At 39.9% G+C, this 22,938-nt stretch overlaps 3 protein-coding genes across 4 annotated transcripts in view; 1 reads left to right on the top strand and 2 right to left on the bottom strand.

The window, feature by feature from the left end:
- kcnq1.2 (potassium voltage-gated channel, KQT-like subfamily, member 1.2) overlaps nt 1–10,525 on the bottom strand; it is a 153,507-nt gene extending 142,982 nt beyond the window's left edge. For both annotated transcript variants that reach the window (XM_084018257.1, XM_084018258.1), the window contains exons 1-2: nt 10,344–10,525; nt 7,902–8,564 (exon numbers count right to left, since the gene is read on the bottom strand). In XM_084018257.1, the coding sequence (XP_083874383.1) occupies nt 7,902–8,401 (500 nt within the window). In that variant the 5' untranslated portion in view covers nt 8,402–8,564; nt 10,344–10,525. The remainder of the gene's footprint in view (nt 1–7,901; nt 8,565–10,343) is intronic.
- Nucleotides 10,526–11,788: 1,263 nt separating this feature from the next.
- mrps35 (mitochondrial ribosomal protein S35) lies at nt 11,789–19,523 on the top strand. Its single transcript, XM_084018037.1, has 8 exons — nt 11,789–11,929; nt 12,735–12,784; nt 12,987–13,154; nt 13,833–13,893; nt 14,027–14,166; nt 15,707–15,816; nt 15,919–15,988; nt 18,971–19,523. Exons 1-8 carry the CDS (start codon nt 11,797–11,799, stop codon nt 19,238–19,240), a joined length of 1,002 nt encoding a protein of 333 aa, XP_083874163.1. The 5' UTR covers nt 11,789–11,796; the 3' UTR covers nt 19,241–19,523.
- Nucleotides 19,524–20,655: 1,132 nt separating this feature from the next.
- Nucleotides 20,656–22,695, bottom strand: mansc4 (MANSC domain containing 4). The gene is made up of 3 exons (XM_084017347.1): nt 22,360–22,695; nt 22,128–22,262; nt 20,656–21,748 (listed from the first exon to the last, which is right to left on the bottom strand). The coding sequence occupies exons 1-3, from the start codon at nt 22,577–22,579 to the stop codon at nt 20,904–20,906; spliced, it is 1,200 nt and encodes a 399-aa protein (XP_083873473.1). The 5' UTR covers nt 22,580–22,695; the 3' UTR covers nt 20,656–20,903.
- Nucleotides 22,696–22,938: the final 243 nt, after the last annotated feature.

The following is a 22,938-nucleotide window of genomic DNA, read 5'->3' as shown; positions in this document are numbered from 1 at the left end:
GGATCTCATAACTCTTGAGCTTCTTGGAGTTACAAAAAAACCACATTTCTCCCGTTTATCACACCTCTGTTGTTCAATGTTGCTGTTGGCTGAAAAAAGACCTACATTTGTATTACTCTCTCCATGAAAGACAGAACTCTAGCTCAAATTGATTGAGCTCGATTGTGTAAGACCATGAGGATAGCTGTGCTTGATTAGATTATAGGCTGTATTGATCATTGATTGGACATGACTATCAGGTTTATTAGCATAACTAAAGTTGCAGTGGCTTCACATTTACTAACCATTTACTAATCTCTTGACCAAAAACAAGTTCCCCAGATTAAACAAAACAACACAATCAAAACACACCCAAACCCCATGACTGCAATGTGTTGAGGCTGTGCATTTAGTCCGGCTGTTTACAAACCATCTAGAGCAGTTTCCTAATGTCAGATCCTAAAGCTTTCTGTGTCAACTCTGTGATGTGGTGTTTACTGTGCAGAGGACTGGGTCACTGACAACTATTAGCCAACCTTATTTAGACTGGCCAAAACCCCTGGGATCTGATTAAAACAAAACAGCTGGGGCTTTAGCGAGTATTATTGACTGCAGATCAGTCTAGCTTCATGAAAATAAGCACAGCATAGAGCCACACCAAACCCTCTACCCAATCAGCTGGGAAACGAAGGCAAAAAAAGCTTAGGGAACATCAACTAAATACAAACAGCAGGGACAATGTGATCTCAAAGGTGTGCAATCATTTCCATTGACATACAAAGTATGCAAACACACACCATAAACCAACAACGGAAGCACTACCATGCTAATTATATACTTTCACAGCTTTTGGGCCAGCATTGGCTGGTTGTGTTTAACTAGTTATCAATACAGACGGTGCTATGTGCCAAAGGTTGGATGAGCAGTGGATATCAGGTTCTGCCATCATAAATCTATTAAACCCCTTTTCTCATTTGTACTAGAGCTCCAGCCATCGCAGTTTGTCTCTGTTACAAATCATAAACCGCTGGTCTCAAAATCTTTGTAGGATGTAGTGACTCCAGTAAGTAGTGTCATATCTCTACATCACTACTTTAAAGGTGCTAAATAAGAAATTGGGAGCATTTCTATCACCTCTCAACTGCTCTCAACATTATAACCCTGTGCATTAAAGCAAAATGAATAGTGTTACCTAAGGGGTAGAGCCCGACCGATATATCGGCGGGCCGATATTATTGGCCGATATTAGGCATTTTCCAAACTATCGGTATCGGCATTTATTATGGCCGATAAATGAATATTTTAAAAATAAAATAAAAACAGACGAAACACCCTTTTAGAACTTAACAGAATCTGTGTGAATTTGTCAGTCTTGTTCAAAGTTATATTTATGAAGCTTACCAAGTCTTTTAATACTGGTAACTTTGTGTTTGTTTGTTGTTGTTATTGTGTTTTTGTTCAAAGGACTTTAAGTTTTATATCTTAAGTTTGTTAGGTTAATTGGTGACTCTAAATTGCCCGTAGGTGTGAATGTGAGCGTGAATGGTTGTCTGTCTCTACATGTCGGCCCTGTGATGGACTGGCGTCCTGTCCAGGGTGTACCCTGCCTTCGCCCAATGACAGCTGGAATCAGCTCCAGCCCCCCCGCGACCCTGAATACAGGATAAGCGGTAGACAATGGATGGATGGATGGATGGATCTTAAGTTTGTATTTTTATACATTTTATTCATCAGAACTTTAATATATTTTGATGTTAATCTGTTCCGTTGTGACAATAAAATAAACAAGTTTATTTTTAAACTGCATTATCAAATTATTTTTGTGAAGACTCACAAATAACTACAAATAACTAATGAAATCTGTTAATGTTTTGTTATGCATTTCTGGAGTAAAAAAAAAGAAATATCGGCCAATATATCGGAATATCGGATTTTTAAATCAAGACTGGCGACCTGTCCAGGGTGTACCCTGCCTTCGCCCAATGACAGCTGGGATCGGCTCCAGCCCCCCCGTGACCCTGAATACAGGATAAGCGGTAGACAATGGATGGATGGATGAATGGATTTTTAAATCAACAAACATTTATATCAGTATCGGCCTTCAAAATCCTTTATCAGTCGGGCTCTACTAAGGGGGAAACAGAGGGTGGTTGCTTCGCGAGGCCATAAATCAGAATGGCATTTTCGGCTGTAACCGCTCTATGAACGCAGTGAAGACTGGCAGCCGTGAGCTAACCGGTGTTGCACGCTAACAAGCATGAACATACCGTACACTAAAAGCACACAGCTATATCAACAAAGGAAGGAGAAGCTTGGATCACACACAGAGAACTTCACTTCAACTTCAAATCTCAATACCAAGGTTACACCATTTCATGTTCAGGACATACAAGATTACATTTAGCTAGCAAAGCTTATTTTCACAGTCTAACATTGGTTTTCACTCAACAACATCTTATGTCCTTAGAAACTCCACCTTTAAGCTTCTACATCTACCTACTTTTACAAACCTTACTCACTTTCTTCTCAGCCACAGCCTTCAAATGGAAAGCCGACTCATCCCAGGGTTTTCTGTATTCACTGTGTAAAATACAGTGATATAAAAAAAATCAAAACCTTGTCATTTTAACCATGACATAATAATGTTAATATTAATATTACAACAGTCTACAATAGTTCTACTAAATTACAAAACATTTACATTGTAAAATGTTATTTTTCAATACAGTGTGGTCTGATGGGCCTATGCTGCTGCAATAATGCTTCTATAACGTAGCCCAACCTCTGATCAGCACTGATCTACGTACCAAGTCATAGTATATAAAAAACATTTTTTATACTACTTCAAATACTACCATATTTATTTTGGTGCTAAACACATCTGTATTCTGAGAATCGTTCTTGGACATGCCATGTAAAGAAAAATACCTTAAACAAGACCAAACTTGAAGCCAAGAGCATACAAATTACCCTGGCCATGACTGCTAGCAAGCATGGTCAGAGACAGAGCAGCCCTCCACAACCCTCTTTACTGACCCTCTCCCCATCCCAACCACGGAGGAGCTTAGGATGGATTACACCACATCAGCCACCAGCCACAAACATGGATATTCCATCCTAGCTTAGCCCCATCTTGTCCACCAAATACTTGTGTGTGGGGGGGGGAGTGTCATTCATAACCAGTCGCTTCACCAACTGCTTGTCAGATACAGCATCAGCAATATGCAAAGCCAGCCAAAACACCTACAGCTTCTCAGTTCAATTCAGTTATACAGTTAGACACCATTGGAAGCGTTTAAGAAAATAAATAGAGAGAGTTAAATAGTGATATGAGGGTTGAATTAAATGATATACTCTATTTTAGAGAAAATACAATTTCACCATCATTATAGTTTTGAGCTTCATGTATATCTTAACTGTTGGGGAGGGAACTGATGAGTATGTTCAGGTTTGAGCAACTTTGAAGCTGAACACGAACACCTTTATTGTGGAATGAGCAAAAATAACTTGTTTTAGAATTCAAGAATTCAAAATCTAGAGCCTATTATTCCTGTCGTTTATCTTCTAATATAAAATTATACTTTTAAATGCTACGGCTCTGCTCAGCATCAATAGAAATCAATAATATGTTTTTATTTAGCAGCAGCCATCCCCCTAATGGGCTGCTTACCTGTTCAAGTACAGCAGAAGGTAAGAACTATATTGGTTTACACAACTATTAAAAAGTACAAAATAAAATGTCACTGGTATCCTTTTCAGTTGCTAGCTAGCTTTTGAAAGGCATCACCAAGTATCACCATTAGGTTTAAGTTCACAAATGACAAAGAAAATAGCATTACAGAATATTTCCCAATGTATATAACTTGCTACTTAGAAATGGATGTGACCCATACAGTTAACCTCATTCAGTCAGTAATCTCTTGTAAGCAGATATGCAACAAGAGGTTACCTTTCTGCCCTTTGCACATAGATGGAGGGGATTCATAGCCATTTCAATAATCTGTCCAGACATAAAAACACACAACAGAACCAAATATCCGACAACATCTGGCCAGCTGCATTTTCACGAGGATAAGCAGGTGCAATTCTTCTTCCACTGCAAAATGGTCGTGGTATAATGATGTTTAAGTAGAAATGACCTTGACGAGTTAATGACATTATGATTACAACTACTGAAATTAATTAAGCATTCTTTTTAAATGGTCAGTGAGTTGATCTTTCCTTCTCCTAGTGTTTTACTTGTTTTGGTCTCAAATGGATTTACACGTTTACTTCTGCATTGTAACATGCTGTAAGACACCAATATGTACTGTATGGTTGTAATCTGCTTGCAGTCTGAGTGGGAAGTCATGAGGACGTACATGTTTATTCCCTTTGGTTATGTAAAAGACTCAGACTGAGTGGTCCAAATGTGAACGGGATCATTTCCCCAGGTGGTCTGTGTGCTGGTGAGTCTGCATGCCATTGTATAAGACTCTTTCTGGGCACTCTTATCATATCCTGTCCCGAGTCCAAGGGATTTCTACCCTCTCTGACTAGCTCTGTCACCATTACTGTGGCATGTGCTTGTATGTTTCTGCTGGTTAGACACACACACACACACACACACACACACACACACACACACACACACACACACACACACACACACACACACACACACACACACACACACACACACACACACACACACACACACACACACACACACACACACACACACTAAAATGTGTATGTGTAATAATTAGTGCTGATGGATATAATGGATATTTAAATGTAAAATGATGGAATTTATGTAGAATCAACACAAAGGAAGTATTTAAATTCAAATACTATTGTTAAATAGCAGCATTTTTAACTTTAAGCACAGATTCTCTCATGTGAACTACAGATTTCCAAAGAAACCATTAAGGCCATCAAAATTGAAAAAGGCATATTTCTTATATTTGCACTAACAGAAATAATAACAAAACCCAGGCTTAGGTTACAGTGACAGTTGAATTTCAAAAAGGTCCACAATAGAAAATGCAAATATGGAAAAAAGAACAAGGAAATATTCTGCTGTGAATTTAGAATGATCAATCTTTCAGTTAAACTCAGTTAAATACGTCATACGTCAGCCGCCATGGGAAGTAAACAAAACACAGCTGCATTAATTTTGTTAAACAAAATTAAAGCGTTAAATATTTCAAAATTAACACATTAATTTTGACAGCACTAGTAATACTTTTTTTTTTTTTCTGACATCGAGAGAATGCTCCCTGCCGACCCCCAAATAAAGTCTATACCTGTAACTACTTAAGTTCCATTAAATAATGTATATTTTAATTAGTTTTATGCTATTCATTCTTCATTAAATAATAATGACAAAAAAATGTAGCACAGTGCCAAAGTTAAAATTAATCCACACGATCAGAATTTCATCCGTTTCCATTTCAAATGAGTTGTTCAAATGAGTATTAGACAAAATTGATCGAATCCATCAGCATTTCCAGAAAAAGCCTACTTAAAGGATGAATGTACATCAATGGAAACAAATCCTACACACATATTGTGCAAGCATTATTTTGTATCAAATGTCTCCACAGGTCTGTGTGTACCATTATGCTACCTGTTGATTGAACATACGTTCTGAAACAGCCAAATGGAGTGTCGCTGAGCATTTTCAGATATACAAGATACATGATAAAGGCAGTGTTGGAGCGAGGGCACCTGTCTGTGTGTGTCATCGTGATGTAGAGGAGACCTATTAGGGCTAAGAGGCAAGGAGAATAGATGGCCACCCCAGCGATAGCCATCGACAAAGTAAGAGTTACTTAAAGGAGTGTCAGCGGGGATCAGTCAGAAGGGTTTAATATTAAATGAAGCAGAGGCTCAGGTTCTCTCTGCTCTGTGAGGGGAGAACATTAGACCCCCAATTACTGCTGGAACGGACCATCAGCAGTGCAGGGTACAAAAACACATATACATACAGGACAATGGAGAATCTCTGCAGTGTTTCCACTCATCTTTGACTGACAAAGGTAATGTCTTAATGAGACAGACTAACTTCTTATTCTCTTCAAGCACAATTTCACACAGACAGAGATAAACGTGGTAGGCGTAGACAACTACACATTAGGGTTAGAATATGTTTAAATGATGAGTTTGTAAGTATTTTACTTCCTGTTACAGTTTGACCTTAATGAAAGTAATTTCACCAAATGCATTGGAGTTCTTTGAGCTTCAGGACACACATGCATGTGTTACTATAGCAGCAACAACTAATCCTCCTAACACTGTTTTTAAGTAAGTTGGTAACACACAGATCAGGATGCTGTATGAATATGATTAAACTGTGCTCATACACATGAAGACAATGAAATAGAAGACTACAGTCTGCTATGGCTGTAGTTGACCAAAATGATGTCTTAAACACAAAATTTAACATCCATAGTGTCATTACCTACAAATGGTCCGAAAGAATCCCACCATTTCTGAAAAATAATTTATTTATTGTTTCTGATTTGTGTGACTGAATGAATGTACGATTCAGCTGAATGTAAAAGAGTTCAACAGATGCCTTTCGATTCAACTTCTATTATCATTCATATTTTCATCTAATCTGGTGTAAATCCTTGAGCTCAGGGCTTACTATGACGTTGGGGACTAAATTGAGGGATACTTCAGAGATCACAGAAGATCCTTTCGTCACATGTCATCAGGGTATTCTTGGCCAAAACAGAGTTTTATTTTTCATTTTTGCTCAAAGGTAGGCTAACTGCTACAGTGCACTTATCGCCCCACTGAGAATTGTTTTCCTCCCATTAACTATAATGTATCTTACCATCATATTATTCTTTGCAAACGCTCACGTCTTGATTATTTTTATAATATGAATGATAATCTGCTTAACATATTGGAATGAAAGATATACTGAAGGATAGATTTTTAAATATTTACTTTTGCTTTTCAATATATTACTTAGATATTGCTTACGTAGGTAGAATACAATTTTTATATATTACGTTTCACTATGTGTTTTATATATTATACCACCTACTTATTTAATCTATTTAAACATATTCAATGTGTTTTCCTGGATATTTGAACGGGGTAAAATTCAATATAGGGTCAAAATTAGATGGTTTCTACCAGTGATGCAGTTCAATCAAAATGTTGTTTGTATGACATTAAAACATGTTCCACAATCCAAATTCTGCATCATGGTCTTTCCCTGTCATGACACCATGCTAAAACAACCCAACTTCATCACATTCCAAACCTTCTACAGAGGAGAGGAGAGCGCTCCTACACGGCAGTTAATAAAATGATTGATCTAAGCAGTGTTTTAACTGCATGTCAGTGTGCTCTGCTGGCAGATCAGGTTAGCAGCACCAAGAAGGAAGTTTCACAATTTATGCATGAGGTTTTTGACTGTAAGGAAGCGCAAAAGAGAAGCTCAGCAGTGCTTGACCAGTTGACCAGATCACACTGACCTGTTTCTGTTGGGCTATCTTAAAACAACCGCAACCTTTTGTTACTGGTAAACAGAACCTAATACTGGAAGGAGCAGCACTCGATGTAATTAACGAGAGAGGGGCTGGAGCTAATGAAGTGACGTCGACTGTCTCAACTAGACAGTTTACTAAACAGCGTTCATCAATTATAGATGTTGCATGTTGAGTAATAAAGCTTTATTGTTGTTAGGTTTATTGAGTTTTAAAAAAGGTTAGGATTTCAGTCCTAAAAAAAGATTGAATTTTACACTGTGTGCAGGGAGTTTTCTGTGATAATAATGTTTAGTTACTATAAATCACCCTTTTGAGCTTAACACATGCTTGTCAACCTCTATGGTTATCTGTAACTATGTCTACTCATTCAGCACTGCTGTCAAACCGACTTGCTGAAATCAGTGTCCATAGAATCAGACAGGTACTCACACGAGGAAGTGGTAGAGAAAGCATTTCAGTCCAGCAGGTCTCTCTAGGAAGTTGTAAACATCCCCCTGCATGCTAGTCTTGATGTAAGGGCTCTGGAACTCCTTATGATGATGACGCATCCAGCTCGAAGGAGGGAGAGGTGGCGGACCAGAGGTGATAGAGGGCTGGTGGTGCATGGTCTGCAGGGCTAGGAGCTTCGAGTCTGCTGACGGACAGCGGGGAATGCCTGATCCATTATTTACCCCTGTGGGGTCCAGTTCCAGTGAAACAGGAGAGTAGCAGCTTCTGTCAGGTGCAGGAGCATGCAGGGTGGAACTAGTAGTTGTAGTGCCGGTGGAGGCTGCGGGGTCAGCATCCATCTCCGGGTCCAGGCTGAGGCTGAGGTTGGTGCTGGCATATCCATTGGGTCTGCAACTGATGAAGGAGCTCCCCATCCTGCTGCCAAAGTCACGTTGCACGTGGCAAGTCGTGTGAAAGGAGTGCGCACGTCTTTCCCCCATGGTCCAGGTCAGATGTAGGGGCAAGGAGGACTTCAAAGTCCTCGAGGATCCCAAGTTTCAAATTGAAGGGCTGGGTTCAGCAGGATACGACACCGAGGTGGGAATGGCTAGCTACCTGCTGCAGACGAGAGTTCTCTCTGCTGCACTGTGCGTGTGTCCATACCTGCAGGGGAAGAGGTGACATGAGTCATGGAGATAGAATGACTGAAGTAAGCCTCGCCCTCTATAGCAAGGATCCTGTTAATTGATCATGAAAAATACACTCTAATTTGCCTAACAATATGTTTGCTCAACCACTATTTCTATTTTAACAGGAAGAACAGCAATATGTATTATTTTAACAGCACATGACTCTGAATGTTCAAAAAGATGAATGAATATATACTATTTAAACCTCTGCTACTGTAACATATAGCATTACTTACACAATATCATCAGATTAGAATCTGATTATACTATCTGACTAATACTAAAAGCGGTTCCCCTAAGCATGCTCCTTCTGAACTGTTGCCATACATGGATCAGAGTCAACCTGTTGTGCTTATAGTGCACTGATGCCGATTAGAGCTTTTCATTGTGTAACGGTCCCATGTAACAGGGGGTCGCCATCTGTGAGTAAGAAATCATAGCAACATTTCTATTTTCAACATTTTGCAAGTCATCATATAGGTATGCTATTACACTGTGACGTATATGACCTGGGAAAATAAGTAGTACCAGGCACGCAATATCCCCAGAACCAAAGTTAATGTGGCAGCGACAGGTCAGCATGCAAAGTCCATTTCCTCTCTCTGAGGATTTACTACTGTGAAACAAGCTGCGTTGTCCCTGATGGGTGTCAAGACCTGTGTTGTTTCCCATCTGGGAAGGTAAAACAAATGCACAACAAGCACTCTGCCAACGTTAAAAAAATAATAATCCAGACAAAATTCAACAGTACCACACAACTCGCTGTTGTTGCCGTGCAAGCAGAAGAAAATTAGGCTGATTTAAGTTGGGGACAGCCCTGGGGATGACTGTTCAGCAGATTTTCAAGCAAGTTATTTATGAATGCCCGCCAACCGAAGTGGACAGTCACAAAAACACTGCATGTACATGATGACAAAACCTCCACTAGGCTACTTGCCTTTGAACATAGGTGTCATGACATAAACTAATAATGCAAGTTATTTTTTTTTAGCCATAATTGAGTTTGCTGATTAAATTCACACCAACAACTACACAAGGTATGAAGGAGATGCAGAGAGGCATTGTGCAAGTGGAGCCGTGTTGTGCAATATCAATTTCTTGTGTCTGCAAATTAACCTGTAACTAAGTCTGGACGGTGTGTCAACTTCACAAAAACACTTTCCATCTAAGCAAATTCTATATCTATTCTCCTTGCTGATGTATGTACAATGCATGAAAAGGTGAGAAGGTGGTTCAGTAGATTCTCTGGAATGAAACCAATCTGCTATTGTGGTAGATGGCTGGATGTTGCCTAAAAGGATTGGAAAAATAAAGTATCATGGGACAAGGGAGGGAGACTAATTGGAGGCAGCCACACCAGTCTATATATCTGTCCTCAAGTGTGGATGGAGTGCTGACAGGAGCCACATCTGCTGCTGTCTCGCAGTAGATAAAGTTTCTGACTTTAAAACTGCACGGTCAAGAGACACACAATGAACCGTCAGACATGCATAAGCTGCTGTGGGACTCTACAGTTACAGTCTAGGAGACTATTGTGTGACTTCCTTTTGTGTCATGGGACATCCAACACAAATTAAACGGGTTCAAATTAATGAAGAATATTTAGCTTAACTAAGCTCCTGAAAGCAGTCAAATTAAGAGCTACATTGTGTCTGTTTAATTGCAGCAGTTCATGCTACATACTCGTAGCTGTGTCGTTCAATAATGAGGACAGACAACCAAAACGACGTCAAACTATCGTGTCAAATCTTACCTTTGACTCCGGAAACACACCTGAACCTGAAGTTTAAATCGATGGTAAATAACGTGGAATTATCTCCGGTTCACAACTTCGGCTGATTTTTTTTTCTTTTTTAATCAAACTGAAACACAGTCGTAAGCTAACTAAATTAAATAAGTTCGAACTTGACTTCCAGCGCAAAAAGAATCAACCCGGAACATCGAGAAGACAGTGAAAGCACAAGTCAGCCATCGGCTGCGGCACCACTCAGGACTTGTCCCTTTGAAGTGCATCGCAGCCTGTGCCTGGACAAATGCTGCGTTCAGGGGTTAAGGGGATTTTGGAATCACAATTTAAGCGAAAAGAACTGATACCTTATTAAACTTCTATTACTACCAAATAGCCAACATGCAAAATTAATCCAACATGCGTGAAGAGGTGAAAATGTTTTACAGAGAAAATTAAATTTATAGAATAAATTACAATTATGGGATTTGCGAAAGCTTTGCCATATCTGCTAATGTATGGATCCTTATAGAGATGTTGTATTAGTAGGGCTGCAACTGACAAGCATAAGAATTCCAACTGCATATTTTCACATTTAAGCAAATTATTATTAAGTCTATAAAATATGATGAAATAGAGAAAACATGCCCATAGCGAGTCCCCAGGGACTAAATGATGCCTTCAAGCTGCTTGTGGTCTCCATCCAACAGCCCAAAACTAAATTTAGATTAAACTTAGTACATACCTGTGTTGCCTCATGTAACAGCATGAACACCATTAAATATACACATCGTTTTCTACTAGAATAGAAAAAAAGTCAAGCTTCAGAGGATAAACAACACCAAGTGTTGCAAGTAGTTATACTTCCACCTGAAACTCGTTAGTTTTGTAAAGGGTGGCCAACCATAAAAGTACACAAATAAATGAATGAATAAATACACCTCTTTGCAAATGCACTACCCCACTTGCAGGCTCTTCTCTTTTTATGCTAGGTCCAGTTAATTCCAGGCATATTTGACATTATTTACACACGTTGTCCAATACCCTGCTGTTTCCTCAAATGTATCAATTGGTTTAACTGAAATCTAGGATGTGTTTCGTTAAACCTCACGTGTATTTATCGAGCATAGCATGCCACTTTTAGGATTTAAGATTGTACGGGAGCATTTGAACGCACCCCATGTTCAAAAAGCAGCAGCTGGCGGAGTGACAGACGCTGGTCACGTGTGCATGGTCGTGTCTTTCGAGATTATGCACTTCGTGCAAAAATGAATGGAGAAAGACTGGTTCTATTAATTTAAAACAAAATATTTTTAGAACATATTTTCAGTAATACAGCCCGGATGAAGTCCATTCATACACCACGAGCTGTGCGGCCATACCTGTTTTCACCTGTAGGAGGCACTAAACACACCAAGATAACCATTTCTCAATTTATAATGTTTTGTCCTTCACTGGAGTCCGTAGTCAGTCAGAAAACATGGCTTCACACACAAGCAAGGCACTTCTGTCCCTAGGTCGAATAAATGTTTCTGGTCTTGGACTTCAGAGATTAGTGAGCAGAGTCACATACGCGACGGATTTGTCTTTAAATTCTTCTGCTGAAAAAAAAGGTGAGTTTCTCCGTGGCTGCAGGAATATGTCATACTCGTTCGTGCTGCACCGCTAAGCTAACTTCTTGAATGCAGTTACCAAGCAGGCCAGGTGAAGGTGCCTCCCGACGGTGATGTACTTTAGCAGCCAGAGTTTCTAAACCTGACGGATGAGAAGCAGTTTACCGAAATCATCCTAACTGAGGTTTGAGGCGTATCAGGGACTATAGTAGGAGCTCCCGTGTCGATCTTATTGATTCATTATGTCACGACCTGAATGACATTTTCTCTACTCCCATCATAATCTACCACAGTAGAATCAGACTTGGGAAGCAAAATAACTGCAATGACAGATGCAGTAGTGCAGAGAAGGCATACAGGACTGGAATACTATTAGTTCCTATAGGGCTGCAATTAACAGTTCATCTGCTGATTATTATTCTGGTTTAAACAATGAAACTACTAAATGCTTAGTGTGTTAAATGTGTCTTAAATAAACAGTTAGCTATTATTCTTTCTATATTGACAAATCTATCGACAAGTCAACTACTTTTTGGCTCATATTTACTATATACAGTTCAGCATAAAGCATACATAAAACAGGTATGTTTATGGTGACACCGTACATACATGATGTATATGTATTGTTGAAAATACAAGTAATGATTATAAATTATATATAATACAAGTAATGATTATAAATTAAATGTGATAAATAGAAATATTGCACTTGAGAAATGGGATTTGCGTAATGGTGTCTTGTGTTATCAGGATGAAATGAAATGCTGTGTGTATTTTGCTGAACTTGAAACATTATGCATTTTAGGCTTTCCTGAGAGAGGCGGTAGAGGATTCTTAAGAAAACCCAGGAGAACTGTAAGTGTGCAGCTTTTATGTCTTTTTTGAAGGTTGAATATAAATTGATGCACATATTTCAAATGAGTAAAGATGTTAAATGGCAAATATTTTTTGATAGACTCGCACATGTGATTTTACTTAATCATTATGACATCTGCAACAAACAGTCTTGGATTTTCCTAATAAAACTGCTTCCCTTGTCGTCTGTGTTGTGTGTCAGGCTGGGGAGCCCAGGACAGAAAAGATGCCTGTGGATCAGGACTGGACTGCCGTTTACCCAGCAGCAACCACCTTCAGACCAAGCTCCATCCCCCTGCCTGTGAGGATGGGCTACCCCGTGAAGGGAGGCGTTCCTCCAGAGAAGAAGGGCAACTTGGAGCTGATCAAGGTCAGACCACTTTACTTACATGGAACCACCACAGCATGCATTTTTTAAAACACAAATGGTATTTGCAATTTTAGGAGTTGGGCACAGAATATAGTGGTTCAAAAATACATACAGCCAACCGTGGTCTGTATCCACGTGTTTCATATCTGTATATTTCAGCGTTTACCTCCTAGTACTCACTGTTGGGTTACTTGGTGCCAGCCGATGCTCTTGCATTACTGATGGAGCACTCTTTGCTCTGCCTCATGACTCTGTCTCTCGGCCCGGATTACTGAGCTGCTGTGTCCAGACACCAGCTGCTCTATCTGGACTCCAGCCACTTGCAGATTCATTACTTTCACTTTAAAACAGCTGGGACTTTGCTGTGTAGCCTAACGATATTGATTTACTTTTTAACACATAGATGCTGTGCTTTTGTCCAAACAAGCCAAGAATGTGGATTTTGGGAAAAGTAGTTTAATGTCAAAATAGAATGCAGTATATAATTGTATGTATTAAATAATTAGTATGCCCCCAACAAATGTATTGTTAAATCATAAAATAATATGAAATCATTTTTGCAGATGTTTGTAGACAGTCATGTTCTGACACTTTCTGAGATGTAGATATTAACACAGGACATGTTTATGTATTTGTTACAACAGTTGTGCATTTAAACATTCACATAATCTCTTTCAGATACCAAATTTTCTGCATTTGACACCGGCGGCCATCAAGAAACATTGCGACGCTCTGAAACGTAATATATATTGTTTAAAAGCCTTTTTTTATTTTGTTGTGTGTTTACCAGCAAAATAATATTTACTTAATAAATATATATATAGACAGAGATAGATATGCTTATTTAGAGTGTGTAAAAATGTCTGTTTCAGCGTTCTGTACCGAGTGGCCCTCTGCCTTGGACAAGGATGCCGAATGTGACGAGCACTTCCCCATCAAAGTGGAAAGCACAGACTACGTGTCGGCCGGCCCGTCCGTCAGAAACCCTTCAGCTCGTGTTGTACATCTCAAAGTGAGTTTCCCTGCTATTCTTAACAGTTTCTATAAAAAGGTTTGAACCATTTTTACCTGATGACCTCTGTGTCAGCTGGGTTTCATTGATGTATAGAAAGTGTGGAGATGAGATTAGATATATACAGGGATGCATAATCTCCAGCTGCCAACATCTTCCTGTGACTTGTCTAGAGAGACGTTCACTGTCTAGTGACCTCAAAGTCTAAGAAGTTCACGTCGACAGAGAGATCACAGCCCGTAGAATTATTTCACAGTGACACATGTGCTGAAGCTCTGACGTCATTCTCCTATTAGTTTAAATTCTTTAGAAATATGCGTATTTGTTGCACAACTTCTGACTTTCACAGGGGAAAAAAAGGAATAAAACATCTCAATATTGACACAGTTGTTGGGACATTTTGATATTCCTCTTAATCTCTCTTTACCACTAATCCAGCCATGTGCAATCCTCCCCACAGACCAGAATCATACATGTCAACACGGGAAAAAAAATATTTACAAGATTTACTTACTAAAAGTTATCAAATATAATATAAAATTGGTCAGTTATAACGGTATATCATTACGGTATTGAGATATTTTCCACATGGATCATAGCAAAAAACTGGTATTGTTTATACATGTGAACAATAATACTGTTTCTTTGATGAGGCTACACGCTTACAGCATTTAATCAACAGGCTTATTCACTCTAAAATCATAGAAAATGAAATCCGTCTTTACAACACGCAGACGTTTGAACTACTTTTCACAAATCTGAAAAATAATTTCCCCAGGTGAAAATGTGTCATTTTGACCATAATCACCAGCCATCTGCTTCTGTGACACTTTGCCTTAGATTATATCAGCATGGTGGGAATTATTCAGACATTAATCCAGGTGGATTATGCATCAAATAGATTAGAGGGCAGATCTCACACAGTTTCAGTTTACTGAAAATGAATTCATTCTTTCCGAATGACGGATGTGCGTAGTAGGGTTGCCTTTAGTTACTTTGTACATTTAGACATGGAGAAAGTAGTGAGGAAACATAATCCATGGCAGGGTTTGATCCAGACCAGACATGTGGTTACACAGTCAACTAATTTAAAAATATATAATATAAAATATATAATGTTCACACGTACCTTGTAGTACCTGTACATAAATGCATTTAAGTTGCATTGTACAAATCCTATAAATCAAAGCCATGAAAAACAATGTAATCAAGCATAATCTGTTGTCTTCCATCTATCCATTGTGTTTAGGGGCTTAGAGGTTATTGTGAGTGCCAGCATGAATGCTGTGATTTTATCTATACAAAGCATAGTATTTTAATCAATACAGTCAAAGCTCTGAATAGGTTAAAAAAAAAAACATTGTTCTTAGTTTGTTTATGGGATTATTTTTTCTAAAGGGAGAAGGATTCAGGCAGGAAATACATAATGAGATCCCATCTGCTATAATTTTCTCGCCTATACTTCTCTTTACAGCGCAAAGCTTCATGTGGAAAAAAGTATGTCTCTTGTGGTAATTTAATCGTGGCATTGCCATCGCAGGTCAAGCTGTCCAGTCTGAATCTTGATGACCATGCATACAAGAAAATGGTCAAACTTGTTGGGAACAGATACTGCAGAGAGACCGATATCCTCACCATCACAACTGACAGGTAAACACTCCTTCCTTTCTTCAACTTGCCAAATAATAAAAGTGAGGAAGTGAGACAAATGCCCTGAATCTCTTCATTTTTGTCTTTTCTTCCACCCGCCAGCTGCCCGTTGAGACAGCAGAATTATGACTATGCCATGTACCTGCTGACTGTCCTTTACCACGAGTCTTGGGTGAGTTGGAAATATTCTCTACTGTATCCTGTGAACCGTTTTCTGTCTTGACTGAAGGTGATATATATGTCTTGACTGAAGGTGATATATATATATAGACATATATATATATATATATATATATATAGACATATATATATATATATATATATATATATATATATATATATATATATATATATATATATATATATATATATATATATATATATGTCTCAGACTGGACAGGAAAAAAATATTGCCTCAACCCAAAAGCCACCATCATAGTGATTCATGGAATATTACAGTATTGCCAGTTTAGTCTGACTTTCAGTCCATTTCAGCCATGCCATTCAAACATTAATCGTCAGCCAGTTCCTTACTCTAACAAATCATTGGGCTTAGCTCAGGCACCTGTGGCCTTTCTCTGTCCACTCTTATCTCAGGTCTCCTGTAACTTTTTGTCTACTGGCCTTATATTTTCTTTCAAAAAGTACCCATCCATTTAAAGTCTGCTTCCCATTACTTGTACTGATGACCTGCGTAACTAAAATTAAACAAATTTGTAAACAAAATGACAGAAATTGGTCTTTTATGTATGAAGAAAAAGTCTGAGATCGTTGTAATCAGCTTGTGAAAAATTGGAGCAAAAACAAATGCTTTTATATTTGTGTTCAGTGTTTAAAGTAAAAGGAGGTTCTACAGCATTTATTGTCTGTCGCAATTAGGGCTGTTCGATTTTGCCTAAAAATAAAATCTCGATTTTGTTCTCTCAAAATCCGATTTTCGATTACGATTATTTTGTGAAATGACAAAAGGCAAAGAAATTATTTCAAATATGCTGCTTTTTTATTGAACATTTCCCCCATTGGGCTTTAAATGCAATTTGCTCTTATTAAACAAAAAATGAATGAATAAAGTGCAAAACTCTTTTTGTAAAATAAATAAAGTTAAAAAAAAAATCAGCAAATCAGCACTTGCAAACATACAGTAAGTTATATTTCCAATTAAATAAAACAAGACATTTTCTAATTAAACTAAACTGGGTCTTTGCATGCTAAATAATAATGTAACCCATGAAGGAGGTAGAGGTGTGTGAAAAATCGATTTTACGAGTTTCACGTTTTAACATCGTTCTAAATACATAATCGCGATTACGATTTAAAATCGATTAATCGAACAGCCCTAGTCGCAATCATACAACGTACAGATATTTTAGCAGTATACTGCTGTTAACGTATTTTTGTCTTCATCATACTGGTATCAGAGCGATACTCTGCATAAAGCTACCGTTGGTTGGGTTAAGACTAAACATGTACAGTCTATGAAATAAACCAAACTGGCACAATTGTGCACATCAAGATTCCTAAGAATACCTGGAAAAAATTGTATTTACGATATATTTGAGGAATAAAATATTCTACAAGAAAATGAATTGCAAAAAATATAATAGATAACAATACTCTTAAAGATTTGTATTTCTTCATGTGTATCTTTGGTGACCTTTACATGTGGTTAGTGACATGGTACAGTAGCTTTACCAGAGGAAGTCTTGCTGATCTTGCTCTGCGATCTGAGGGACTGAGTCCATTAGGGAGGTCAGGATTGAATGGGCAGCAGGGTGGTAAACAGCAGCATTGTCTAGTTGTCATTTCTCCGCAGATTGGGAGGGGGGGGGGGGACAAGACTCCCCTATCAGGTGTTGATCCTGATACTCTTAATTCACATTAAGCCAGCCATGCCGGATCAGAGAAGTCTCACCAGGTCATTCACAGCTGTTGCAGCCAGCAACGTAAAAAAGAAAATGACCCCCTCTTATTGTGCAACCTTTGCCTTTAGCAGCTTTTCCCGTCATGGTTTAGTCGCATTAAAAAATAATAATTAGGGAAAGGTGTCCAAGCTAGGGAGCAAAACACTGTCCGCTGCCCTTTTGGACACACAATGGAAGGCACAGTGCTTGTCCAGCAAGCTTGTGGAAGCTGTGAGAGTGGTGCAGCGTTCAGGTTGTAATGCTAGCCCACAAAGAGGCCAATTGTTAGCAGCCATTGAGGTGATTTTTATCTCTCCACTCAGGGAGACTGACCTTCCCTGCTAATTCCAGTTTGTGCTAATCCAGGCCAGCGCTGGGGCTGACTGCTCAGAGCTGCTTCCAACATGGAGGGAAAGTTTACCACTAAAAGGCACTCCATCAGCGTGTGTGCCTTCATGCCCAACACACCCGTCTAAACCGAAAATATAAATGTTTGGCAGGTACACCATGAACTCAGTTGGGGAAACGGGCTATTTGTCTCCTTGCAAATGCTCAGTTCTGGATGCAAGGACAGACACGGTGTCACTGTTGTCAATACTTTGCAGTGTTTAATTTTGCATACTCTATTAAACCCACAACAGCATTAGGAAGCAGGCTGGATCATTACCAGTACAGCACAACTTAAACAGTTAGTACAGCAGCCGTTTTGGTTCAAATATATGTTATAGCTTCAATGTATGAGGATTATCTTTTCTTATAATCTAAAACCAATGTTGCGTGTAGAAGGCCTTTACTACTCATCTATTCCCAAGTAGTTATTGCTCCTATCTCACTACATCTGGACGTGTTCCAGATGGGATGTTATGCAGATCAGATATGTATAGCAGGTAATGATGGTCATTAATCTCAAACACCTGGAGAGCAGCGGCGCTGAGGCTCTGTACCTGCCCTGCTTTAAGCTGCTGCTGCATAAAGGGACGTATTGTTCTTGAGGCGATGTGATGACAGCAAGACGAGCAGCGGAGGGAGCACTACATATAGAGAAATCCTATCTCTGTGAGAGTAGCATCAAAGGAGCGATCAATGTCCTCCATATTTTACATTTGGTGCCATAGTATGTTCAAAACTGAGACTGAGCCACACAAAGAAAATCTTCCACAATTACACACGTATATACGGTTCAAAATCTAATCGGCAACCAGCCTGTGTTCAAAGGTAACAAATGTGTTCCGTTTGTTTCCTTCATTCTTCAGAAAACAGAAGCCTGGGAGGCTGAGAAGACCGCGGCAGACATGGAGGAGTACAGCTGGGAGGACAGCCCATCCCAAAGGAACATCTTGGATACGCTGGTACGCATGAAAGGAGCCGGGGAAGGAGAAGGCGAGGAAGTGCGAGAGCAGCTGCTGGGAAGAGGAGAGGTGCAGGAGTACAAGTGCTCCGTCACAAGGTTGAAGAATGAAGGAGAGAGCGAGAGCACCATGCTGCAGTACAAAGAGGCCGTCAAGAAAGTACTCAACCTGTAATACCCATTCATGCACAAATGCATTTACATGAAGTTGGTGATCAAGTCTAGCAGGATCCACAAAAACATTACTTGTGTCCTTGTGTATCATTTCGGTCTCTACCTAAGCACCAGTAACACAAACACAAGACTGCTGTAGATAATGTCTGTTCCAGTATGCATGAGGGTATTACATCCTCAAGGGTCTCAACTAATGTATTTATTTTCCAGAAGAAATTTAACGTCATATCAGGTTTACGACAACGTCTTTAATACAAAAATAAAAGCCTCATGTATGCCGTTAAGTGTGCCGTCTTTGAAGTTGGAAAATCGCGGAAAGTTCTTGTGCGTGACAGGGGAAGTAATGAAAGCCCCATTGAGTCAGTTCCTAGCCCAACTTCAGCTCTCATCCCTCTCCCATCACTGTCAGGTGGAGGAGTGGCAGTGAAAGGATGCTTTCACTGCAGCAGGTTGTTGAAAAAGTACCTCACCCTTCCGAAGGAATTTTGGTCTGTGGTCCGTGCACCATCAGGTCAGGAGAAACCCAATGCACTGAAGAGACGTGCTGCTGAAGAAGGGTTAAACACTGAAGGCCACAAAGCAAAACATAGTCCATCATCGCACATCAGAACAAGCACTGGATTGTAGCAGTATTTTCCTACCTTACAGTAAGCCCCCATTAAGTACCACTTAAGACCACTGTAGACAACTGGCCAAAGTCCTTGAGGTTCGGAATCAACATCTGTTTAAACGCATTGAAGTACATCAAAGTGGAGGTCAGCCAAATGGACATCATATCGTCTTTCTTAAGGCAATTTGCAGCGGTCAAATGCATTGACTGAGTTCAGAATAAAGTCATTGCATCACAAGTGAAACCAAAATCCTGGCAACGTATTTGGTAATCTAGTTTAGGACACAGAATACCTCTGCCTGTTCAGTGGGGATACTACAGGTGAGTAGGGTACACATTTACTAATACATATGCCCATGAAGCGTCCAGTTTAGTTACATTAAGACAATTTATTGTAAGTTTTCTGAAATGTTATGTTAATGTTAAATGTTTGTACTCACTTCCAGGACAGAAATCTGAACAGTGGGTGAAGCCAAGTTCAAATTCATAGAGTCAAAGGTTTTCAGAGAATACATTTTCTATACCTTTGTATTACTTCATATAACAAAATACTGTCAACAACCATAAAGAATAAAAAATGTTGCCATGCTTTTAGAAATAAAATGTTCTATAAATCAGGCCATAAATGATACAGACAAGTCCCTCTTCAGAATATTGATAGGAATTAAACTGAGAATTTTGTACTTAAGTCTGAGGGGAAAAAATCCAACCTCTAAAAATGTAAAATTCCATTCAGTTTCCTGCTCTCTTTTAGTCTGAAAAAGAAATGCAAAATAGCAATAGCAAAATTTAAAAAAAATGTGTTAGTGTATGAATATAAAATATGTTTTTGCCCGTGTCTTGCCTTAAATACAGTCTGAACTATAACCTCAAAGCATCAGTTAAGAGTAACTACATTTCCATCCCTATCTGCTTAGAATAAAACAATGTCCATGTTATTAAATAACAGAAGAAATTCTATTCTCTTATCGAAGAAATGTCTCTTCACCCTAAAAACATTCCTTTACACAATGGAGGAAAATCAATCCCATCCTTTTTCACTTGGCCCGACGTTTCAGGAGTTTTCTCTGACCAGCATATACTTTATCAGACGCATGGAGCCTCGTTTCCCTTTCCACGATGTTCGGTAGCGTCCCATCCTCTTCCTCTGACCCCTCCAGCTCACAACCAGCAGAATGGAGCAACAGCAGCTCAGCAGCACTGTAATACAGATGGCCACTGCAACCAGCAAGGTGTGAGCAGCCACATGCCACCCAGGTCCCAAACCCCCGACAGTGTCCTCTCCGCTGACACCCTGGCCTTCCCCACTGCCGGCAGTGTGGTTCCTCCCCAAGCTGCCCATGGAGTCACTGCTCTCTACACTGCTCATAAGGGCTGTGGAGGTCGCAGGGCTGGTGGCCGGCTGAGAGATGGTGGTGGTGTGGTGACGGGTGGTGGAAGAGGAAGGCTGTGCTGTTGGTGAAGAGGCAGGTGTGGTTTTGGGATTGTAAGGAGTTGGGGTGGTTGCTGTGCTGGATGAAGGAGGTGTAGTAAAGCTGGGTGGAAGTGAAATGGTGGAGGTGGTCGGGGGTGTTGATTGTGCATGGTCCCCAGCAGCGAGTAGGATCTCCGAGGTGGACGATAGGGGAGCTGTAGCTGTGGGAACAGTTGAATGCCGACTGGTGCTTTGCTGCACAGTGGTTACGGTAGTGGTGGGAGACAGCACCCTGCTTGCTGTGGTGGGGGGTTTAACTGTGGGTGCTGAGGTCAAAGGCAGCGCAGCAGGCGGAGGGGGATGAATGAACTGGCGTTTGTCCGAGGGCAGGGGCTCGGAGGCGTTGCCTCGACTGTAGTGGTGGGGTAAGACGCGGACATTGGAGGTGAAATATTTACCAAACACCAACAGGTCAGGATCCACTCCTAGGAAACAAAGAGGCTTTTTTTTACTTCTTACTTGTGGTTAAAACCATGAATAATCAGTGAGATTTACTATTATACATTTCTGGATTATTATTATGCTTTTGCATTCAAGTTGCATTATATTGTTGTTATAGTGATATCTGCTTTTGTGGCAATTACAGTAATTCAGTTTTAAAATATAATCACCCGCTTTGTATTTAAAATGTACATCTAAAAAGTCACCTGTAATGTGAAATGCAGTTGGAAGGAGAAAGTGGCAGAAAATGGGAATACTCCAGCAAAACACAGAAAGTAGTTCCCCAGTGAATGTAGCCTATACTGCATACTTACTTCCTATAATTCATAGGTGTATTATAATGTTCACCTTCCCTTTATTTACCTTTGGTGATATTGTACAGAACAACGTTGACCCTGTGGCTGAGAATACAGCTCTCCAGTGTCGGACAGTGGAAGTGGAAGCAGTTCACGTTGCCTTGAGATGCGTCATAGTGAAATATGGCCAGATTACAGGAAACTGTACGAGGGAAGAAGGGAAAAACAGGTGAACAAAAACTCAAAGACTTGATGGTTATAAGTGCGGTTTTTTGTGTGTTTTTTTTAGCATTACTCACAGTTCCTCGTGAGGCAACAGGCGCGGCTGCATTTGAGCGCCGTCTCCTCCTGGTAATGCTTCAGGAGCTGCGCTCCTCTCCGCTGAGACTCCTCGACGTCGATGAAAATCCCCGGGAAGCGTCGGATCCAGCAGTTCTTATAGTAGGAGGTCGGGGAGCACCTGGACCCGGCGTGGCACACCAGACTCAAGAGCGTCAGCAAAGCCCATGTGACATCCATTGCGCGTGATAGAAATCATGACCATGTTAAAGGACAATCCGGGCGAAGCGTCGACGTGTCTGCGGAGCTGATCGCTTGGAGTGGACGCGCATGACGGGCGGTCTGGTTTTTACCGGTGCCAGTCCCTCTCCAGGTGTGTCACAGCCACGCACCTGGAGGAGGAGGAGACCCGGCCCAGCCTCAGGTGTCCAGGCTCAACCACCGCGGCTATCATCATACATTATTCATACAAAGGCAGGAATAGCATGGGAATTAATGTGTGTACACTAGGCTGTAATTTAACCAAATATCAATTATTTCCACTGCAAGTATAACATTTGTAATGTTGATAATATCAAACTGTGAGGAAGATCCTCATG

The sequence above is a fragment of the Eutrigla gurnardus genome, assembly GCF_963514095.1.
Source record: "Eutrigla gurnardus genome assembly, chromosome: 9".
Classification (NCBI taxonomy): Eukaryota; Metazoa; Chordata; class Actinopteri; order Perciformes; family Triglidae; genus Eutrigla; species Eutrigla gurnardus.
Note: the sequence above shows the minus strand (reverse complement) of the source record. Positions and strands in the feature narration are given on the sequence as shown.

What these genes read in the sequence shown, in the direction of transcription:
- mansc4 (XM_084017347.1), bottom strand. Translation starts at nt 22,579, where the DNA reads ATGGATGTCACATGGGCTTTGCTGACGCTCTTGAGTCTGGTGTGCCAC. An exon ending in CTGTTGCCTCACGAGGAACT is followed by an intron (nt 22,263 to 22,359) that starts GTGAGTAATGCT and finishes TCCCTCGTACAG; the next exon opens with TTTCCTGTAATCTGGCCATA. An exon ending in TCTGTACAATATCACCAAAG is followed by an intron (nt 21,749 to 22,127) that starts GTAAATAAAGGG and finishes TTTGTTTCCTAG; the next exon opens with GAGTGGATCCTGACCTGTTG.
- mrps35 (XM_084018037.1), top strand. Translation starts at nt 11,797, where the DNA reads ATGGCTTCACACACAAGCAAGGCACTTCTGTCCCTAGGTCGAATAAAT. An exon ending in ACATTGCGACGCTCTGAAAC is followed by an intron (nt 13,894 to 14,026) that starts GTAATATATATT and finishes TGTCTGTTTCAG; the next exon opens with CGTTCTGTACCGAGTGGCCC. An exon ending in CTCACCATCACAACTGACAG is followed by an intron (nt 15,817 to 15,918) that starts GTAAACACTCCT and finishes TCCACCCGCCAG; the next exon opens with CTGCCCGTTGAGACAGCAGA.